Raw genomic sequence first — 22,634 nt, forward strand, 5'->3', positions numbered from 1 at the left:
ATGGCGTGGTTGAAGAAAATGTTTAAGAGCATGGTGTCGGTCAAGGTCTGGGCTTGGTTGAAGGACTACTGCAAAAGGAACGGCCTGCTGACACTCTCGGTCCTCGCTGTGGTGACGGGCTGCGTGCTGGGATTTGTCCTCAGGTCTTTCAACCTGTCCACACAGGTATGCAGAGCCGATGGAATAGAAATTGAACAGAAGGCAATGTGGCAGATTTTGTGACCTACCGCCTTCCATAATATCACATAGAACACTTTAAAGTGTGTGTGGCAACGCACCTGCCAGTCGTCCTGTTTACTTCTGCTCTAATGCTGTAAGTAAAGCCAATTATGTCATAGTGAGAGTGAGTGGGTGCAGATATAAGCAGGTTTAACAAGGAACAAAAGGTCAAAGGCTGTAGGGAAAGTTTTCTTCTTTTTATTGTTAATAATAATAGATCATCTGAGTAGGCCTACTTGTATGTGAGTGGACCCACTTGTAAGGATGAACCCTACAGAGAATGATATATGATGTCCCCCTCAGTTTTATGCAGTTTACAGCAAATGTTGACTTTCATTTTCATGGCACATCATTTACTGTTTTTTTTCACCCTTGCTGCTCTCATAGTGTCATAGCTCTAACATTTCACCTTACACACACAGTGAGGGACCAGTTTGAGCATACTAGAGCATTTAGCAGCTAAAGAGCCTCGGTAGTCGGTGGAGATCAAAATCAGAGCAAAAAGAGAGAGAATATTAGATTTCCATTCACCGGGTAAACAACAACACAACGCCAATGGACTACTAATGTTGCTCATAAATGCAGGATGTGTAAAAAGACAGCTATTTGGTATCAAATGGATCATATCAGTTCAAGGTGATACCTGTTTTGATATCTGTGTTTATCCCATGCATCTGTGAAAAACAAATAGCATCGAATATATTCACATCTGTTTTGATTTTTCAAACAGATGACATTGTTGTCCACATTTCCAACCCACACACATGTTTTGTCTGTGGGTTGGAAATGTGGACAACAATGTCATCTGTTTGTTTAATCTAATTTAAAGACAGTAACTATGTGAGGTACACTGAAATGAGGCAAATGCATAATACAAACAAATAAAATAAAAGAGGATTGTGTTTGATTTCAACCTCTAAATGAATGAATTATTAATATGAATTATATTACATTCAGGAGCATGACAAATGTTTTTATTTTCTATGCACATACATATGTACTTTGTATTGAACAGTGTGAACACGAATCATGAAAATTATTTTCAGTTGCCAGATGTTTATTTTGTCTTTATAGGATGATGGTAAACTACAAATATGGTTTGCTTCTTCTCTCACACACAGGCTAAAATCTACTTTTCCTTCCCTGGAGAACTGCTCATGAGAATGTTAAAGATGTTGATTCTGCCACTCATCACCTCCAGGTAAGATACATTAATTAATCATAGGAATACCATCACCTGGAATTGTGGAGGAAACGTTTTTAATTGCATTTCTTCATTGGAAACTTTAATTTAGTGTATGCAGATTGTTTTTATTGAGAAATATTTGTATTTTATTCTATCTGAAGACCTCAAAGTTTTTTTTTTAATGTAGCAGTCTAGGTTACATCTTGCAAAGATTCATTCAGACAATACCCTAACTTTAGATCTGGTTTGGTAAATCACTACCTCTTAACCTTCCTCTCGTGTTAGGGTCGCCACCGACCCGTTTTGGTTTTCAAATGCATAAAAGAACCACTTACATTTTGTTTATTGCATCAAGATTTCTTGACTTTGTCAGGAACCTCTATTTCAACAAAATAAAACAAATTAAAAATGTTTCACTTAATTATAAAATGCTCTGATGGAAATGATAACACTGGTGGTGTTAGGGTCGTTTTCGACCCGGTTATAGAATAAGATGTAAAAAACAATAACTAGAGCCAAAACTGAAATCATAAGTGCACTGTCAGCCAACACAATGACAGTCAGCTCCTCTCCCAATCATGTGAGCTCTGGGGGGGTTCTCATTTTGACTTTGTTTGCCCTTATACCTGCATAAAAGCGAAACAAACAGACGGGCTTATCCAGACATGTGAGGTCCATTCAGTATAGAGTTGGTGACTTGCAGAGTGCACATCTCCAATTTGCAGTATTAAAAAATTAGGAGATATACAGTGAGCCAAGTTCTGGATCATGTTTTTGGTGAAAATGGCCACCTGATTCTAAAAATAAGAGGTGTCAGGTCTGCCGAAGCACTAAGGACAGAAAGATAAACGGATTGTGCTTTACCTGCAATAAATATCTCTGCAAAGAACACTTAAAGTGTTGCTTTTTGTCACACATATGTACACACACACATACACATGCACACAGAGACTTTTACTCTGTTTCTTTTTACTAGTTTTGGAGCTGGTAATTGATTTTGATTGGTTTGATTTGTTGATTGGTTGTTGTTTATTTGACCTTACAAATCTATATTTTGTATTGTGACTTGTTCTGGTTTTCATTGTGTGTTTGTATAATGCTGAAATAAAAGTTTTTTTGCTCTTTTCTGAAATAAATATTTATGGGTCGTAATTGACCAGTAACACCATAGATGTTAAAAAGGTCAATAATATTAATATGAAAAAATAAATAAAACACATTTTGTTAAGAAATGTGTTCTCATACCCCTCAGTAATAATCAGGTAACACAACAACCAAATATTTATATATATGATTCTCTTAAGGTTCATTTTACCATTTTCTAAACTGAAATTGAGGCGCATACTGACAAAAAAAAGGCCCAGCCGCCTACACCAAAAATATTAAAAACAATATTTTCATGGATAAGGGATCCTAACAAGGTAACCAAGAGATGAGAAACAAAAAGGATGATAGATAATTGTTTTTAGTGTTTTTTACAGCTGATTTCAGACACGGGTCGAAACCGACCCGCTAACACCATGGATGGTAGCAGAAAGTTAACACAGGAGGAAGGTTAAATCTCTCTTCAGTTTAAAGTTATTAACAGGCTGACTTTAACATAAGAAAACTTCAGATAACTGATAATTGATGAATTAGTGAATGTAATGTCACAAATGTTCAAATTAATTTATTGTGACACTGTAACCAGCAAAAGTAAGTTTTACTCCATTGTTTACCAAAATAATTAACCCATTACCAATGTAAAATCATTCTATTTTCTGTTAATCAACAAACTAACTAATCATTCATTCTTTTTTGCACTATTGAAGTTGCATTATAACTAACTCATGTAACCTACTTCAATGAATTCAAACTGGGTATTTCACGGTTTAAACCAGAGTTAATCAAACACTTGTTGTTTTCCCATCCAGTCTTATGTCCGGCCTGTCATCCATGGACACAAGGGCAAGCGGCCGGCTGGGAGTCCTCACCGTCACCTACTACCTGTGGACCACTTTCATCGCTGTGATCGTCGGCATCGTGCTGGTGCTCATCATTCACCCGGGGACCGGCTCAGAGAAAGATGGCCACCTACACAGTTCAGGGCCTGTCATGACCTCTGCCGACGCTCTGCTGGACCTCATCAGGTTAGTAAAACACACGAAGGCTATTGCACTGATACATAGGCCTAGTGAACACAGTGATGCTGCCATGCAAACCACTGCCTTACTGTAGTAGGGTGACCAACAGCTCTATGTGCTCCTCTGAGCGTAACCTCAGACATGATTCAATATACTTCTTCTAAAATACTCTTCTTAACGTGACATTCTATCAGTGTCTATCAGAGTATACTTGCAAATCGATACACCTAGCTTAATGTTGACCTCAGCATGCTAACGTTCTTGCAATGACCACGTAAACAGAGTAAGTATCAAGGGTTAAATTCATCACGATCTATCATCTGGGAACCGTGAATGTCCACACAAACTTTGGTACCAATCCATGAAGTACATGTTGAGATATATCACCTAAAACCTCAGGGGATCACCTTCTAAATCACACAGGGTTAATCCTCTGTTGACAATGAATACGGGTACTGAATTGTATGGGGTCTCTTCTTCTAGACAGCACTGTTAAGACCTTCCTTCCTTCCTTCCTCTTTAGCTCTTTGTTAAAGCAGCTTATACAGCATTGTGTCAAGGTAAAGGAACAAGGGCTAACCTATAAGTCCGAGAAAAGCCCCCTTTACCAGGACATTCCGGACATGGAACTCCAATGGCTGCAGTTTTCCGGGATTAGGATTTGTTGTCTAATGCATTTTTATCTCTTTTGACCTTTTAACCTTAGGGGAAACCAGTACAGACCAATTAATTCCAGCACAATATCCACTTTGTAGTTCACCATTGACCTCCCTGCACTTTCACAGGAACAGGACGCTCCCTAATCCGAGGGATCAGTTTGATCCTTGAAGCTGACATTCACCACTAATCAATGGGAGGTCAGAAATTATAAAATCCTCTGCAAGTAAAGTAAAAAAAAATTCTAAAGTTTAGTGAACTCCATTGCAATGAAACGAATAAAATGGCAATTAATTGGAATAAGTAAGTACATATGATACAACAAAATCAGAACGCAAAGTATTTTGTTGATGGGGAAGCAATTAGAAATCACAAAGGAGAGGGGAAGAAAATGAAAAATGTGCCTTTCAAATAGTTGCAGTGTCACTATATACGGCCAAGAGTCATCTCAGAATAGGGAGACACGTTAATGTGATTCCTAACCCTAACCCTGCAAGGCTTAGAGGATCACTCTAAGGTCCTTGTGAAATGTGATGCTGCGTTAGACAAAGCCTGCAGTTTGGTGTGTGTGCTCGGGCTTACATGAGTCATTCATGTCAGGGATCCACTTATACCTTCTTCTCCTTAAACCTGATTATGTTACTGAGCTGTGGAAGGTGCGTGTCTGTTGCTTTGAGCCAAATGCCTGGTGTACACTCTGCTCCTCTGACGTGTTTGACAAGGTCGCTGGGCACGGGGACACTGACGCATGCTGTCTAAATACAGGGCCTGTACATGATGTTGGCTGTGCTCTTGCATCTGCAATCTAGGTAACATGCGGAGGCCTCTCTTTGCTGGGGTACAGGGTAACACCTGGTTTTGTTGGAGTTTTATTTTGTTGCCTTTCCTGTGTTGCATGTATGATAGCAAAAATTAACACTGACGCATGTAGGAACAGAGGTCTGACTACTAATAATTCCACTTATTGTGAGTAGATATTCACTGATTTTGACAACAAGCATTCTCCAGAATCGCTGACTCGCATTTCCAACTAACAGAAAATATACTAAAATAGTAACAATGCAGAATATACTATTGTGCACAATATTATTAAATTATCAAACTGATTAATGGAAACAGCACAAAAAAAATTCTAACTTTTTTAGGTCCATTTAGTAACTGTTCTGAAGCTTTGAATACTACCTTTTGAAATTTGAACATCAACAGGAAACCTGGGCACACTCCATCTGCTGTGCCAATAAAAACTTTTGAACAGTTACTTAAAGCTGGGGTGGAGGATTTGGGGATAGACATTCAAATCCAAATACCTCAACCGCTCCACTTGTTCTCTTTGGTCCCTCCCTTACGGTCCCTCCCTGACACGCTCTACACCAACAAAGTCGTGCCAAAGTGAATGGACAGTCCCAACAGCCAATAAGAACAGAGAATCGGAGCCTCGCTCTGATTGGTCAAAGTGTCCGCTCATGTTAACTTTGACTCCAATCAGGAATCATATACCCCAGCTTTAATTATCTTTGTGGTGGGATTATTTTGTACATTGCTGTTTCCATGGTTAAGGTGGATATTTGGCCCTTAACAACCAGAAAAAAAGGTCTTCAGGAAATAAAGAAGAAAAACACACAATCATAAATGTTGAATTGTTTGATATTTCCCTACACATGTGATCTGATAAATGTCTCTCTTCTGTCTTCTACAGGAACATGATCCCGTCAAATTTGATCGAAGCAACCTTTCAGCAGGTGAGTGGACGGAGGATTGAAACTCTCAAAGGATTGTATAACACTGTCCATTTACTGAATGTTCAGTCCCCACATATTAACAGCTCCCTGTGTTTGTCCTCTTTCATCTCACTCCAGTACCGAACAGACCTGGTTCCTATTGTTCAGAACTCCGATGCGAAGGATTCTCAGGCCAACTATGTATACGTCATGCCCGACTATCACAACCCCCAACTGGGACACCCAGTCTTCCTGGAGATCACCCCAGCTCCAGACATCAAGTATAAAATCGTCCCCAGCACCAGCAAGGGCATGAACGTACTGGGAATTGTCATCTTCTCGGCGACCATGGGTAAGGCAATCACACGACATCTCATTATATTATAGAAAATATCTCAAAACCAAAACCATTATTCATTAAAAGGTGAAGTCAGCCGTTCTGGAGGAAGCTTGTTGACAAAATTGGTCAATATCTTCTCAGGATCCGCTGCATGTGTGTGTGCTGAAAAAAAATCCAGTGTTAATAATACATTGAATTTATAAAGCGCTTTTCAGAAACTCAAAGTTTTGAAGGTAAGGACCAGGATTTTATAGGTGATCCGGTAGGAGACAGGAAACCAGTGGAGATGTTTCAGGCCACGAGTCCCCCCTGGGCCGCTGCATTCTGAACCAATTGTAGTCTGTTGATGTAGCTGAGGCTGATGTCGTAGAGGAGGGAATTACAGTAAGAAGGACAGGAGGAAATTAAGGTGTGTATGAGTCTTTCAGCACCAGGGGGTGTGAGAGTGGGTCTGATTTTGGTTTTGACAATATGGCAGCTATGGTGCTCAAGTGAGAGGGTGGGGTCGAAGATTACACCAAGGATGCGGGCCTGGGGGGGAGGGGCAGACTGAGGTTCCATCAGTGGTGAGTGTGGGGGGGTTGGTTGGTGGTTTTGTTGAGTGCAGATTTGGAGCCTAGGAGTTCGGTTTTATCACTGTTGAGTTTGAGGAAGTTAAATTGCATCCAGGTCTTAATTGCGGATAGGCAGGAGTCCATTTGGGAGAGGGGGAGGTTGTGGGGGGATTTGGTGCTAAGGTAAATCTGGATGTCGTCGGCATAGCAGTGGAAGTCCAGGTGTCCAGGTGGAAGTGACAGATTAACTGAATGAGGGGGAGGATGTAGATGATGAAGAGGATGGGGCCGAGTACCTTGGGAAACACCTTGTGTGACTAATAATACGCAGCCTAGGCTCTGTAAATGGGTATGTAAACAAAGGGGGCCCACTGTAGCTAGCAAAAATGCCCGTTTACAGAGCTTACGCTGCACACTCAGTACAGACACACGTAGCGTATGTGAGGAGATATTCACTGATTTTTATATACTGTAGATCAGGAGAAGCAGTTATTGCATTCATTACATGAAAAGCCATAACAATGTTTAGGTTGCTACCAGGTTGTGAAAAGTCCCACAGGCTGCTGTTTTTCATGCTCCAACATGACATTCTGTCTTTTCGTGGATAACAAGCCAATTTTCTTTATCAGAAAATTCTCAACTTCAACCTTTTATTAATGGCCAGTTGAAGTCTGCTGAAGTGATGTAGTATTTGTAATTTACTTAAATAAAGTAAGATATAGTTAACAGCAAAATATACAGTAGATGAAGTTTCATACACATTAATGTATAATCAGCATTAAACTGTTGTAGCTGGTCGAGGTGGTGTTGAATTATTTTATACACAGTTAACTAGTGTAGTCTGATGGTTCCCATTATATGTTTTTTTTTTATTTATTTTTTTTAAGATATTTTTTGGGCATTTTTATGCTTTATTGATAGTGTAGAGACAGAGTTGAAATGGGGCAGAGAGGGGAGTGACATGCAGAGAACGACCACTGGCTGGAATCGAACCCGGGTCCACTGCTGGCCGGTGCCCATGGGGGGGACGCCCTACCAACTGAGCTAAGGGCCCCCCCCCCCCATTGTATGTTTTGACATATAAACCCTGAATCACTAATCGTCTTTCCTTAATTACTAACGTCAAACTCATGTGACTGGTCCGTCTGTTCTCAGGTCTGCTGCTGGGGAAGATGGGGGAGCGCGGAGCACCGCTAGTCAACGTGTGCCAGTGTATTAACGAGTGCGTCATGAAGATTATTAATGCTGCCATGTGGTAAGGTAGTACTCTCTCACACACACTGTCACACACAAACATCCCAAAAAAGAAACAAATGCCACACCCAGTTCCTCGAAAAGAAACAGACTACAGCTAAAAATAAATCTCACACAGCAACACAGGTGGCGTCTGAAGTGTCCTTGCTTCTCATGGGAGTTCACTAATGGATTACATTTGTGTAAATTGTGCAAAAAGGTGCTTCCATGAATAGGATTATTACATGGGACTATTGGTTGCAATTGTGGACACTCAAGAAAACACTGTGGCCACCTGGACCGTAGCCACCACAAATCAAATTTTTGAACATTGTCGTTCTAAAGTCATGGCCATTTAATCCGCGGCTGTAACAGCCGCCACGCTCCTGGAGGATTTAATCCCATTCTGCTACAAGAGCATTAGCGAGGCTGGACACTGATTCTGTTTGATGGCCAGATAAGGCTCACTCTTAAAGTTGGTGTTCTTAATAATTCTAAAGGTGTTGGACAAGGCAGATTTAAGGCCGTTCGAGCTCTTCCCAGCCAAACTCAGCAAACCTTTGTTTATGGGCCTGGCTTTGTGCAGAGGAAGACAAGTTAAAAGGAGGAAAGAGCCTTCCCCCGAGATGTTGTGATAAAGTTTCGAGATCCAGGAATTTGAAAACAAAACCCAAGATATATGTAATTATATTTGTTTGTATAATAAACAGAACATGTATGTGAAAAATATAATATAATATTGGAAGCGTGCTTAAATATAATTAACATTATCATGTGCACTATTATCCTGGTTTTGAATCCAAGCCTGTTTTTGATTTGAGATATGGTGTTTAAATGTCACAGTATCCTGGTTTCTAGCAGTGCACTCCAGGTATCTTCATCAAAGTTTCTCAAAGCCAAGATAAGTTTCTTATCCAGGTTTCTGTATAACTCCGAAAGACCCTTTATCTGCTCAAAACATGACCACTCCACAAACCAGATCATAACCAAGGTACTAGTGCCTGAAGCATTGACAGTTCCCTTAAAGCTGGGGTATATGATTTCTGATTGGTCAAAGTTAACACGAGCTGTACACTTTGACCAATCAGAGCGAGGCTCCGATTCTCTGTTCTTATTGGCTGTTGGGACTGTCCATTCACTTTGGCACGCCTTTGATGGTGTAGAGCGTGTCAAGGAGGGACCATAGGGGAGGGACCAAAGAGAACAAGTGGAGCGGTCGAGGTATTTGAATTCGAATCTCTATTCCAACTGCCATTTTCTCCCCAAATCCTCCACCCCAGCTTTAATTGGCTAGATTGGGTCCAACCAAAACTTTGAAAAAGTGCCAAGAAGCAAAACTGCCCATTAATATGTATTTTCATAAGAAGGATCTGTACACGTCTTGGCCTTATAGTGTATGAATAAGTGCATCACAGGGTAAATAATGTATACTTGAGGCATAGATGTTGTAGAGTAATAAAACTCCATCTGTGAGCCTGATGCAGCTCGTTACTGACAGAGTTTGTTCTTTTCAGAAGACAAAAAAAACATTTACATTTTCTCTTCCTCCTCCATGCAGGTACTTCCCCTTCGGCATTGTGTTCCTCGTGGCCGGGAAGATCCTGGATATGCACGACCCGGCCCACCTGGGAGAAAAGCTGGGCATGTACTTCATCACGGTCCTGTCCGGTTTGTTTGTGCACGGCCTCATCCTGCTGCCTCTCTTCTACTACTTCTTCACCCGCAAAAACCCCTTCACATATATCAGGGGTCTGCTGCAGGCTCTTGTCATTGCGCTTGCCACGTCCTCCAGGTATAATAAGAATAAATAAATAAATAAATAAACACACCTGCACGCTTGATGTAGATAGTTCTAATCTTAAAAATATAATTTGTAAGGACAACATTCCACTTGTGGTTGGTCGTGTTTTGAGACCAAAACCCATTGGGTACCCTTTACCTGGTTCTATTCCTCTACAGCTCAGCCACATTGCCAATCACCATGAAGTGTCTCCTGGAGAACTGCAAGGTGGACCGGCAGATCGCTCGCTTCGTGCTTCCGGTGGGGGCGACCATCAACATGGACGGGACAGCCCTGTACGAGGCAGTGGCCGCCATCTTTATTGCTCAGGTCAATGAGTATGACTTGGACTTTGGTCAGCTGGTCACCATTAGGTGAGAATAAACAGTGAGCTTGTTGGCCTTATACAGTTATAATAAGACCTCTGGGCAAAATCCAAATGATACATATTTTTTCTTTTGTCTCATTAGCATAACGGCTACAGCAGCCAGCATCGGGGCAGCTGGGATACCTCAAGCAGGTCTGGTGACCATGGTGATTGTGCTGACCTCTGTGGGGTTACCGCCTGCTGACATCTCGCTGATTGTGGCCATCGATTGGGTTCTGTGAGTCCTCCATATATAATGATCATACTATACTGTATAGAGCCTCAGCAGGTCTATTGAGGCAATGTGTAAATTGTTTTTTCCCCATCCAATTCCCAGTGATCGGTTCCGGACGATGATCAATGTTCTTGGCGATGCTTTAGCTGCTGGCATTATGGCTCATATATGCAAGAAGGACTTTGAGAAAGCAGGTCGAAAACCTTCAGCTGGTGACATCACTGCTACCACTAACTTAGGTGGCACTCAAAGGGTGAGTAGAACCGTGTTTATTTCATCAAGTCAAATTGCTTATGTGTGTGTGAAGAATGAAACCCCCAGAAAGTTAAGATACCTAAGACTTGTAATCTCAACATTGAAACTAGGCAGCTGCATCTAAAGAAAGGTGGGCACAACAGTGTTAAATCCACCCAGAAAGGTGGGCACAACAGTGTTAAATCCACCCACATTGCCACACTTAGAGCATTGGCTAAATCCTAAATTAATCTGCTTAATCAGGACTGTCTGGTGTGTGCGCGTGTGTGTGTATGTGGTTCGAACAGTGGCACCTGACCTTTGATTTATCCAACTCTAAGTTTAGTCGTCACTGCAAATGAGGGCAACCTAAGAGTCGTTTGAGTATTAATAAAGGTTGATTGATTGTTATCTTTTTTGATACATTGTAGTCATTTTGTATACAATTTGTGTATGCACATAATACAAAGCCATCGTAAACTGTCATTAATTATTTTAATCCTATTAAACTCGTTGACCCCATTGAAACCTCTGACATGAACTCGCTTTTGAACTAACTATATTCTTGGTGGCTTCCTCCCTACAGAGAGACACAGTAATCTCCTTTGGTAATCAGAGTGTGGCGATGTCCGATGCTCCTCTGATCACAAATCGCTGCGATTACGTGTACGAGGTGGATGGAGAAACCGTGATGGAGAGACCCGTGGGCAACTACAACCTCTGTCAAGTCTGACAGACGTTTACAGGATGGACAGCAAATAGATAATGCCTTCTACAGCACAGAGATTCACCTCACTGGACAAAAGGGAACGTCATATGAGGCCCGGAAAAAAATTCCAGTTTGATTAAAGTCCTCATTCAGAACTGAGGCCCAATGACGCAGATCATTGTGGTGGCAGTTTATCGATAAAACGGATTTTGCCTGTGCCATGCTGAGAACAAGAGAACTTCATTTATGCATGTGCTCTTGCTTATTCCTCAGTTGAGACATGCAGGAGATGAGAAAATGCACTCCCACGTGTAACTTAAATTTTAAAGCGACACTAACAGCATCACTAGCCATTGTAATGTGTTGCACCAACAACACACATTAGGTGAATTATTGTTTACCAGTCATCAGTGACAGGTTCACAGCATGGAGTTTGATTTCCGGTTTAAACTTCGGCCAAGGGTTTGAGTTGCCTTAACACGATCTCACTTTTTTTAAACAATTTTGAGAACTTGAACAACTTGAATATAAACTGAAAGCGATAAAGACAAGGAGTACATATTTTTGTTGAAGTGAACCTTTGTCTGTGTTAGATAATGCACCAACGTTTGGAAATTGAAGAAACTTTATTATGTATATTATGCTAGTTGGATGTTCATTTGTGTTTTTATACCTATGCGTTTAATTATGTGATCACCTTTTCTAATAAAATAATTTCTGTAAGTTCTGTCCTGTCAGTGTCTGCTTTTATTTAGATCATCTTCATCCACATGTCATAAGCACACCCCCAAATCCCCAATCAGAGAAGACTGGGCTTTTTGGAAGGCAGGTTTAAACATACTCTAAGACGGAGCCTTTCAGACAGAGGCTGAAAAGAGGAGATTTAGCAATGGCGCTTTGAGTTGTTAGTATAACACCAAATTACAATTTTGAACCTGAACATTTGTATAATGTGTGATCTTTAAATACATCATACCTTTGTTTCCCTTTAAAGTCTCCATTTTCTATACAAAATAATTTCAAAGAGTTTGTTCGGGCTATCTCATTGATAACCTCAATTGCGCTAAAGGTCTTATATTTTGTATACCCGTTTCTTAAATTAATTTATACATACACACACAGTAACAGTTCTGCAGAACAGTGTTGACGCTGGTGTCAGTTATACAGTCATATGAAAAAGTTTGGGAACCCCTCTCAGCCGGCAACATTGCACTGATTTGTTGAACCATGTACAGATACACAATCTGCAGCCAGATGTTCTTGCAGGTCTTTGGAGGTGATCTTTGGGTTGTGTGCAACCATTCTCACAATCCGCCGCATATGCCGCTCTTGTACTTTTCTTCGTCTGCTAGACCTGGGTTTAACTGCAACTGTGCCTGTGTCCTTCCATTCCCTGACAACGTTCCTTACAGTAGAAATTGACAATTGAAACCTTTGGGAAAGCTTCTTGTAGCCTTCCCCTAAACCATGATAATGAATAATCTTTGTTTTTAAGATATTTTGGGAGCAGTTTTGATGGTCCCATTCTGTCTCACTTCAGCAGAGAGTCAAAGAGAAGTGCAACTTGCATTTAGGCACCTAAAATACATTTTCTCATGATTAAACAGACATTTCTATGAGGTTCAAGGCTTAACAACATAATCCAACCAACTTTGTGTTTAAAGTCATCAGTTTTACATGCTGTTACAGGCATTAAAATCAACAAAACCACAAGGGTACCCATATTTTTGCACAGCCAGTTTTTCACATTTTATTTTATTTCATACAACCAAATACTGCTTTTCAAAAAATATTTGTTTGGAAAACATCCCAGTACTTAGCTGTTCCCGGTAAATTAAAGACATACCACTTTTATATTTTTTTTGTGAAAGCAGAGTCAATTATAATGCCGGCTGAGAGGGGTTCCCAAACTTTTTCATATGACTGTATGTAGCACAAGAAAATATGCAGAAATGGTGCCCCCATCTGGTCACTGGAGGTAATAACCGGGCTATACCATGTGATCAGCATCAGCTGAAGGGAAGGTGAAAGTCTAGAACGAGTTCACTTAACCAGAAAATGTATTCATCTTCTAACAGTGGTAAAATGCTAAAATCAATTGATAAGGAAGTCTTTCCTATATACATTTGTCAAGAAAATCAGTGAAAAGAAAATCCACAAGAAGCTTCTGGAGACGTTCAATTCTTTCAATTTTGAAAAGCCACCATGTTTTATTGAAATGGTCAAATGTTAGAAGACATTAAATGGACTTCAACTTAGTGTCCTTCAAAAACCAAGAAAAAAAATCTATTTTCCATTAAAAACACTCAAATAAGTAACAAGTATGACCGCATACATTGTCAAATAAATATCTGTGCCTCCTCCGATGTAAAATACACCATTCCCACTTATAAATTAAGGCGGAATGCAGTTTATTCTGACTGCCCCTAAAACAAATTCACTTGCATCTTTCATGCAATGCCAAACTAGACTGCTGAAAAAAACTAAGCAGTAACATGTAACTTCAGTAGAAAAAAAGAAATTATAAAAAATGACAAACACATTTCTGTTAACTGCTTTGAGCAAGACATGAAATGATGCACACAAGTAACGAATTGTGACACAAATATATAACACAGAAATACTAAATCAAAAAAGCACTTTTGAGACCAAAGATCTTAAGACCGTAATGGTAATACTCCTTTCCGAGGGCGCACACAAATTAAAGAAGCATTTCATGAAGCGTTAAGGGAAATTATTGCTGGAAAAGAAACTAGTTTTAAAAGAGAATCCTACAAAGTGTTGGGTATGTATGGTTCCCATCAGCTGCTAACTAACGATCAAGTGGTTACTCTGTTCAACTTGTGGTCAGGCTTAATGACGAACAATTACTGTACAGATGCTAATGTGCAACTTTCAACCGCATTTGAGAACTATATGCGTTCATCACTAGAAAAAGTTAAGCTGTGATATGCTAATGCTTTTTTTAAAAGGATAAAAGTAGTGTTTTACTGTGCAAGTGAAGACCTCACTAGTTTAAAGTAATACCCACTAGACAAGATTATAGCAATGGGTTTGTGTTAAAAAGCCTAAAACTGCACGTGAACAGTGAGTGTATATCAACTTTGTGGTGTTAAAAATAGCAAACACTGAAGATGCACAAGAAATCCAACTTCACTTTAACTACACTCAAGCAGACACATAACATGTAATCCAACTGTAAATCAGCTGGGCATCAAAAAGCAGATTTATTAAGCCAGATGTTAATAAATAAGCCTGATATTCAGAAAAGACTGTACCAAAAATGTCAACATACAACATCTATTTCTTAATTATGTTCCTCTTCAGTGGTTTGTATGTAACTTATCCTGTGATCTACAAAAAGTTTCTTGATGAAATGTCTGCTGGACTTTTCTGTCTGTGCACAAGTTAAATAACCTTATCTCAACTAGCATTGGTCCATATACAGTATTCTTTCAAAAGTGTAAGTAAAATTGTTTTTTTCTATAAAAGAGCCTGTTTTATCTTTTATCTTTTATCATCACTGCAAACTACTAGAGAAAAATAATAGAACAAAACTTAAAACCAACCCTTAAGAAGGAGGTAAATACAAAATAAAAAACCAAACAAAACTTCGGCAAAAAGAAATAAAATTTAATGGTTTATGTTCAAAGTGAAACATCCAAAAACAAAAGAAAGGAAGAAAGAAAATCTCAAATTAAATCCAAAACAAAGGCGATTAATTTGTCTCCAAACTTGAGATAAGCACTTGTTAAAACAAGTTTGTAACTTACAGTGTAACAAATAAGAAGCTACGCCTAAAGAAAAAATAAGTTCCAAACAGAAAGGAAACAAATTAATTCAAAATAAAAGAACAAAACAAAACGCTGAACCGAGTCAAAGTGATGTTGCTCTCAGTCAGCATCAGATATAATCTTAGTACCTCTACAAAAAAGGAAGAAAAAAAATTAGGTGTACATTTACCTTATGAAATCTGCTCAGAAAAACCCTTCCTGGGCTATAGGATCAAATCTCTCCCTGTCTTTGGTCCATTTAATTTCCCTACTCATTGACAGGGGGGTTCATATTCAACAGGACTCTCCAGAAGGACTTACAATAAAAAAAAAAAACACTTTACACAGGGATAACAAAACATTTCCCATCCAGAGCTTGTCTTGTTTAAAATTGTCAACCTGGAAGGAGGGCGAGCAGAAAGCCATGGATCAACATCAAAAAACTGATATTCATAGTAACCTAAAACAGATTGGTTAAAAGTGCTTTGCTCTTGGATTAACTGAAAACAGTGAGTGGTACTGTAAGTCTGTGTGTCGATTGGCTGATAATTTAAGGCATCTATTTCTACTAATGACATGGATCCAGAACACAGCACTGCTTTTCAAAAAAAAAGAAAGAAAAAAGAAACGACCACTGACTATGGGCAAAATATCTGTCTTCGCCTTCTTTACACTAAATCAGTCACTAAAACATCAACACATGGAGAACAGTCTGCAGGGCTTTTTCAGTGCACTGCTAAGGACCATTTGCCTCCTTTCTCATTATACATGCACCACATACAGACAGTATTTTAGCTTTTAATATAATTTTTTAAAGTGATTTTGGGGGCATCGTGGCATTTGCCCTCTTCATTCCCTCCCTAAAAATACAACTACTGAGTGTCCTCAAGTCCAAAGCATGAGTATATAGATGAAAAAAAAAAAAAAAAAAAAAAACGTTTAGACAAGTACAAGGTGCAGAAGAGTGAACATCTCATTTAACTCCGACTACACTAAAACCCAAACAAATGTGCCAGACTTTGCGAAAATTCTTCTTCTCTGCAATAAAAGCCTGGTGCAGGTCACTTCCACCCCCACCCTCTACACCTGCTTGTCCAGCTCTCTCTACTTGTGGCCCTTGCTCGTCTTAAAGGACACTTGCAGCATCTTGTCGCCCAGCCGGTAGCCGTTCAGGCTGGCGATGGCCATGGCCGCCTCCTCGTAGTTGGGCATGGTCACGAAGCCGAAGCCCTTGCACTTGTTGGTGTTGAAGTCTCGGATCACCTTGACGTTGGTGACGGCACCGAAGGGGCCAAACATCTGCCAGAGGATGCTCTCGTCTGCGTCCTGGCCCAGGTTGTAGATGAAGATGCACCAGCCGGAGCTGGCATTGCCCTGGACACTGACGCCTCCCATGCTGCCCATGTGATCAACGCCCATGGGGGAAAACCTGCAAATGACATGCTTTTTGAGTACTTAGAATACTTGGAACTATAAACAACACTAAACCAAAGTCAAATCCTGTCGCATAGAAAAATAAGAAACTACATACTGGTGTCCTATTGAGCAAACTCAGTTACAGTTTTGCCACACTTTAGCAGTTGACAAACAAAAAACAACTAGATTCTCCCAACTATTATACATTCAGAGCAAACTTGAGTTAGTTATGTTATGCATACTGTAGATGAATGATTAAGAAAAGCAATCAACGAACCAACCTATCGCTCAGTCATCTCAAGACTAAATGTAACAACAAACAGCAGTGTGATGCATTATTGACTAATTTAGCCGCTTGCCCTTCACGTCTTATCTTACCTAAACCGCTGTGCCTGGTGGTGTAAGGGCCCTCCGAAGCGCCGGTTCTGGTTGTGGTAGAGCTGAGAGATGATCTGCGTGTTCTTTGCCTGGTTTGGGTTGGCTGCAAACTTTACTGTGATTGGTTCAGAAGCGCCAGGTGGCTTTGAGCCATTCAGGTTCTTGACAGCCTCCTCTGCCTCTGCCCGTTTGTCATACCGGATAAAAGCCACGCCGCGGGATGAACCTAGGACCGAGAGAGCAGCCGGTGACTGTTCTGTTCTCATACTACTGCAATTACAAAGGCCCCCCATCTGCTAATAAAGACAACATTTTAACAGTAAGGAGGTAATTTACCTGATGTGCCCGTAGTCTGATCAGCAAGTACCCGTGAGTTAATGATGTGTCCAAAACGTGAAAACATGTCCTCCACATCCTTCTGCGACATGCTCTTTGGCAGGCCGCTGATATACAGGTTGGCATCCTTTATTGTATCGGAGCTGGGCCGTGCGTAGGACACCTGGCAACAGGAGGCAACAATTCCCCAATTAGAACTATGATGACACACGTGCATAACAAAGTAACAAAAGAATAAAAACTTTTGTGTTATAATGTTCTTAAATCTATTTGAAATTTAAAAATGTCCAATTATCTACGGATTTACAAAAAGGCAATACTATTAGGTGTTTTTAAGTTACAATCAAATATTTTATTTGAATGGCTTTGTCCACTTAAAAAAGAAAACTATAGGAATATAAAAGAAAACTGAATAAAATGATCTCATAAGCAAACTGTCAACCAAGTGGTTTTAGGTAATAAATCAAAATTGAGTGGAGCAAGAAGAATAAAAGAACAAATGAATCAAACTAATCAAAAAGGAATAAAATACATCAAATCAAAAGGGTCAAATTAAAGTCAAACTCAACAGACATGTCAGATAGGGCAGTAATTGAGCTGTAAAAGCAGTATCACATCCTCGGGCTGACATGTACTAGCTAGTTAGCGGACAGCACAGGAGCCACAGGAGAGTTATATGACATGACATCTTTGGTTTGAGAATTGTAGAACACCTTATTGCACGTTACCTTGATAGTTTTGGACTGTAGCCTTAGTCCATTCAGTGTACTGATAGCTCTGTCTGCATCACTAGGGTTAAGATAGTTAACAAATCCGTACCCTAAACTGTGGCCTAGAGAAAAAAAAAGGAAAACAAATAAAACAAAACAAAAAAAAAACGTTGTATAGTTAAAAAAATCTGCAAACAAACAAATAAATATTTAAAAACAAAAGCAAATCTTAACATTGCATGCTAGTCTAAACAAAGGAACTGTCCAAAGTGTAATCAGGGTTGGACTGGTTGAAGTAAATAAAACAAGCCGGTGGTGGTAAAAAAAAAATATTTGAGCAAACTACTCAACTCAGGCGGGAAATCAATTTGGGATCTCTTACAAATAAAAATGACATTATAAAAATCACTGAGGATGGAGGGACCAGAATACAGGCCTTTGGTAGATATCCTGCCAATGAAGATAAAAGTATTTTTAAAGAAAGAGGCCAAAAAGCTATTCTCTAGGTCACAAAGCTGAACCACCAACTGATATAGTCAGAGGTTGATGTCACAACAAGTTTCTTTTTGTTCGTAAGTCATTACCAGTAGGGCTGGCCCGAATACCATTTTTCAGGCTTCGAATATTCGTTGGTTTTTCCGAGCGAATATTCGAATATTCGTTCCAGAAAAACACACCATCAAAAACAACATAAAAAAAATAAAAAAAAATATTAATTTTTTTTTTTTTTTTTTTTTTTAATAATCCCTATATACTCCCTGGAACCGATTTTGACAGTATCTGCATATTTTGTTGAAGATTTACGCGCTCGGAGGTGAAGTAATGGATGCGCTATGACACTTAGTGATGTAATATCCTCCTAAATGAGCAATACTACTACTACCACTACAATATTACTAACTTTTATATCAAAATATAAAATTATTTGATGACATTATATTGCAGTAGTAGCTTCTTGCAAAAAAAAAGTTGAAAAAAAAATAAAAAATAAAAAAAAAATTATATAAAAAAAAAAATTATAAAAAAAACGAAGCTCCGAATACTAATTTAAGCTCCGAATACTAATTTTCCGAACGAGTATTCGAATAATTCGGGCCAGCCCTAATTACCAGAGATACCTTTGCATTCAAACAAACCTTTGCATTCAAACAAAGCGTCCCTCTGGTCTGTCAAAGGTCCTATCGCTTCAGGGTGTTGCATACCTGCGACTTTGTCTCGAATCAGCTTGGCGGACTCCACCTCTCCGATGCTACTGAAGAGGCTCCGCAGCTCGTCCTGCGTCATGCTCTGCGGCAGGTAGTTCACGATCAGGTTGGTCTTGGCATCCTTCCCCTCGTCCCCTCCCATGTGGTCTTCATAACCGTTTGACATCCCATATAGCTCCTGTAGGTCGGCCAGGTGGGTCCAGAAAAAAACAAAGCAAGGTAAGCACAACGGGGTACAACACCACGCAGAGCTCCAGGTGAAAACGATGATCCGATTGACAAGCCGTTAGAATAGTCGAGTAATTATAATGAGTGACGTTAAGCATCGCAGCTTCTTAATTTTGACAATTTGATCTTTTTTTTCCATATACAACAATAAACCAAATAAATCCTCCTTTTTTTTAAAGAAGGGACAGCGCACATTGATAAACACATGCACCAAAGTTCAACATGTAAAAGTGCCAGATTTAGCCATGCAGGCTAATTTTCACCTGTAGTCCCTGGCAAATTTACACCACTTTGGCTATAGGTATCGATAATGGGTATTTTTCACCATTACTTAGCATATTTTAGATAGTCATTGGTTACAGACCTACACAGCTCTTAAAAATCTGCTACAGACATTGCTGCAAAACAGACAAAAACTATAAAGCTTTACAATTACAGTCCCTAGGCCTCTCAACTCTTTAAAAAAAAAGGACTAACACAGAAGAAAAACACTCCTTTAAATTAAGTGTAGCCAGTTCGGTCACCAACAGTACAAAGCCAAAATAAACTGTCAGAACCAGTGTCCAAGAAATCGTCTGTAACTTACAATTTGGGGATTCACTGACATTGCCTACCCAGTTCGCTGAAACATCCCGACATTACAGCATAGGGAAGGTAGTAATATCTTGTGTTTTACATTTTTATTTATTGTAAAACACAGGCAGGGTGTGTCTGAAGTAGAATGAAGGAGTTGTGATGTGAGAACAAAGCATGTGAACCAGGGAACTTGCTGGAGGTTTCCATGGTGGTTACTTTCTAAAGCAGAAGTAAAATAACTACCAAACACTGGAGACCGGTGCTCTGAAGTGCTCAGTCTCCGTTTCCACCTCTGCATCTTTATCATGCATTACACCCCACTAACATCAGAGTCAAGCCACAGTAAAAACACCATGCATCTATTTTGCCTCATTTTCACATCACAGTTGTTCAATCTCAGAGGAAAATGCTTTATGTAATGTGCAAATGGGTCTTTTAGTTAGTTTATTCCTAGTTACTTTTCAGTCAAAAGGAGCAAGCATTAGAGTCAGAAAGGCCACATAATGGAAAGTATTATATTACACAAGCATGTGACAATTTAAGCTGAAAATTGGTCTCAAAGTGGTGGCTTAAACAATGGCATGTCAAGCAACATAAGGGACACGCATGACCCGTCTCACATTTTACAAACTATTAGTCCCAGTCGCACGACAGTCTGCGTTCCAGTCTGATAATCAGTTAAAAGAATCCAAGCTCAAATTTAAAAAAACTTTTTTAAACTGCTTCTGCTATCTGCTTATAGAGCACGCCCCGTCAAACACATTTGCTGGTGGCTGAAATGTGATCAGGACTAGAACGAGAGCCAGTCCAGCGGTCAACCTGAAAGAGGTCCATTCATGCGGGAGAAGGGTTGTGATTGTGTATTCTAGTGGGTAAGATAGAAGACTGAGAGGATGAATGGGAGTCCTGTATTAAACCAGTAAGCATGGGCCCAGCCAGTCAGAGCTGAAATGCACGTGTTTGATTTCTCTTTATGCTATCTCACTTCTTTTTTTTTATCCTTTAGTTCCTGCTAATTATAAACAACACTTTTTTTCCAGTTCTCAGGGGAACTTAGTAAATATGTACTTTGATGCTGACCACCTCAAAACAACCAAAATACCAATAACTTTCAACCAATAAGGTCACATACTGTGGGTCTGTGAAATCGAGGTTAAGATCTCATACTCACTTTCATGTACTTATTGTGTCCTCGACGAACTGCCATGAAGACACTTCACTGCTCCAGAGGCTATGTTGGGATAAGACAAAAACAATCAATGAGGCAGTGAGCGTAAAAAGTCAAAAAATATACACACCTTCCAACCAGATTGTGCCTTTAATTAGTTTTAAATAGCTCCACGCTTAGCGGAGATAATACACAACGCTATGGGAATATCTCATAATTCTCATGGCATTTACTCTTATGCTTGCTCCTAAAATCTACAGTGACTTTTGTAGCTTCAGCAATTGTTCCTACAATATTCTGTGATGATCAACAATACCCCTATTGGAAAACTAGTCTATTGGGCTAGTATTTTCACCAGTGGAAATAGCAGGGAAATAGGCATCAAAGTGAATGTGGGCTGGGTCAGAATTAAGAACGGGACACCTCGCTCTAGCAGATTCAACCTATTTCATTTTTCATAGTAAGACTGCAGCTGGAACCATAAACGGTCACAAACCGTGCTTGGTGTATATTTTCTCCATTACTCCAAAAGGAAACAAATGGGCGACATTTTAAGCGACGCAACGTGTGCAAGCGTCACCTGTCAACATTACAATCCCCACATTATAGTTTAACTTGAATGCACTACATCCACAAATAAGTTTTAATCATGCATTATAGGTTTTAATGCAGGTTTAATGCATCCAGCTTTGAAACGTGTAGAGGCCTGATTAGCATTATTAGCATTAGCAAACTGCACGCTCCTTCTCTTGTCCGAATTGAAAAATGTAAACATATGTCCGACTACCTTTGACTAAACTGCGCACGGTGTGACCGTTACACAGTCTTAATGCGTACAGGTGAACTCAAACACATGAATTGTGTAAATACCACAGAATACGTAGCGGTCGCTTGTCGGCTAGCTCAAGAAAAGCACCGTGGTCCTATTTTGGAGAGCGTCGGATGAAAGCCTTTCCGTCCCCGCGCCCAAACCCCAGCGGCCTGCTAACAGGCCATGGTGGCTATCGTTAGCCACCGCGAGCTAACCAACGACTCCCAGGCCCGTGAGAGCATCATGGCTGTCCTTCGCATTTGACAAACTATCTAGTAAACACCATGGTAAACACCTGCGAGGTTTCAGGGCACATTTCTCAACATATTGTTCATCTTACCAGCTTTGAGGGGGTAGTTGCTGTTCCTACTCTCTTCTCCTGTGTTCCACCTTTTCTTGACGACGATCACTTCTCCCCAAATTGGCCTCACGTACAGAAGAAGAAACCGAGGAAGAAGAAGGAGCTACGTGACGAATAGCGACACGCCCACCTACGTGCGGTCACGCCTCTGCAGGATAAACAGTTCACACACCAACATGTACCGAAGCTACCCCTCCACAAAGGCTCACTGTCTGCATAATATCCATGACCTTTTTAATTTTGAACATACATTTATATCATGCCTTGCAGCCTAATATGCCCTTGATGTTGAAGAAGTTTTTATTTACCTTGCAAAG

The 22,634-nt window shown here is 40.0% G+C and overlaps 2 protein-coding genes across 6 annotated transcripts; one reads left to right on the plus strand and one right to left on the minus strand.

Annotated features, from left to right (window-relative positions):
• Nucleotides 1-11,379, plus strand: slc1a8b (solute carrier family 1 member 8b; the record flags this gene model as incomplete). Its single annotated transcript, XM_080042433.1, has 11 exons — nt 1-165; nt 1,341-1,420; nt 3,319-3,534; nt 5,882-5,924; nt 6,042-6,255; nt 7,953-8,052; nt 9,589-9,822; nt 9,990-10,184; nt 10,281-10,415; nt 10,515-10,665; nt 11,233-11,379. 11 exons carry the CDS (start codon nt 1-3, stop codon nt 11,377-11,379), a joined length of 1,680 nt encoding a protein of 559 aa, XP_079898559.1.
• Nucleotides 11,380-13,286: 1,907 nt separating this feature from the next.
• elavl1a (ELAV like RNA binding protein 1a) lies at nt 13,287-22,401 on the minus strand. 5 transcript variants are annotated; one of them, XM_080042436.1, is made up of 7 exons: nt 22,297-22,401; nt 21,149-21,208; nt 19,171-19,351; nt 17,987-18,090; nt 17,259-17,421; nt 16,923-17,148; nt 13,287-16,557 (listed from the first exon to the last, which is right to left on the minus strand). In XM_080042436.1, exons 2-7 carry the CDS (start codon nt 21,182-21,184, stop codon nt 16,233-16,235), a joined length of 1,035 nt encoding a protein of 344 aa, XP_079898562.1. In that variant the 5' UTR covers nt 21,185-21,208; nt 22,297-22,401; the 3' UTR covers nt 13,287-16,232. The 5 variants fall into 5 exon arrangements, with proteins under 5 accessions (XP_079898562.1, XP_079898561.1, XP_079898560.1 ...); XM_080042435.1 differs by having other exon boundaries at nt 19,171-19,362; nt 21,148-21,208; XM_080042434.1 differs by having other exon boundaries at nt 19,105-19,362; nt 21,148-21,208.
• Between the last annotated feature and the right edge of the window lie 233 nt (nt 22,402-22,634).

This window comes from Ammodytes marinus (genome assembly GCF_949987685.1).
Source record: "Ammodytes marinus genome assembly, chromosome: 15".
Classification (NCBI taxonomy): domain Eukaryota; kingdom Metazoa; phylum Chordata; class Actinopteri; order Uranoscopiformes; family Ammodytidae; genus Ammodytes; species Ammodytes marinus.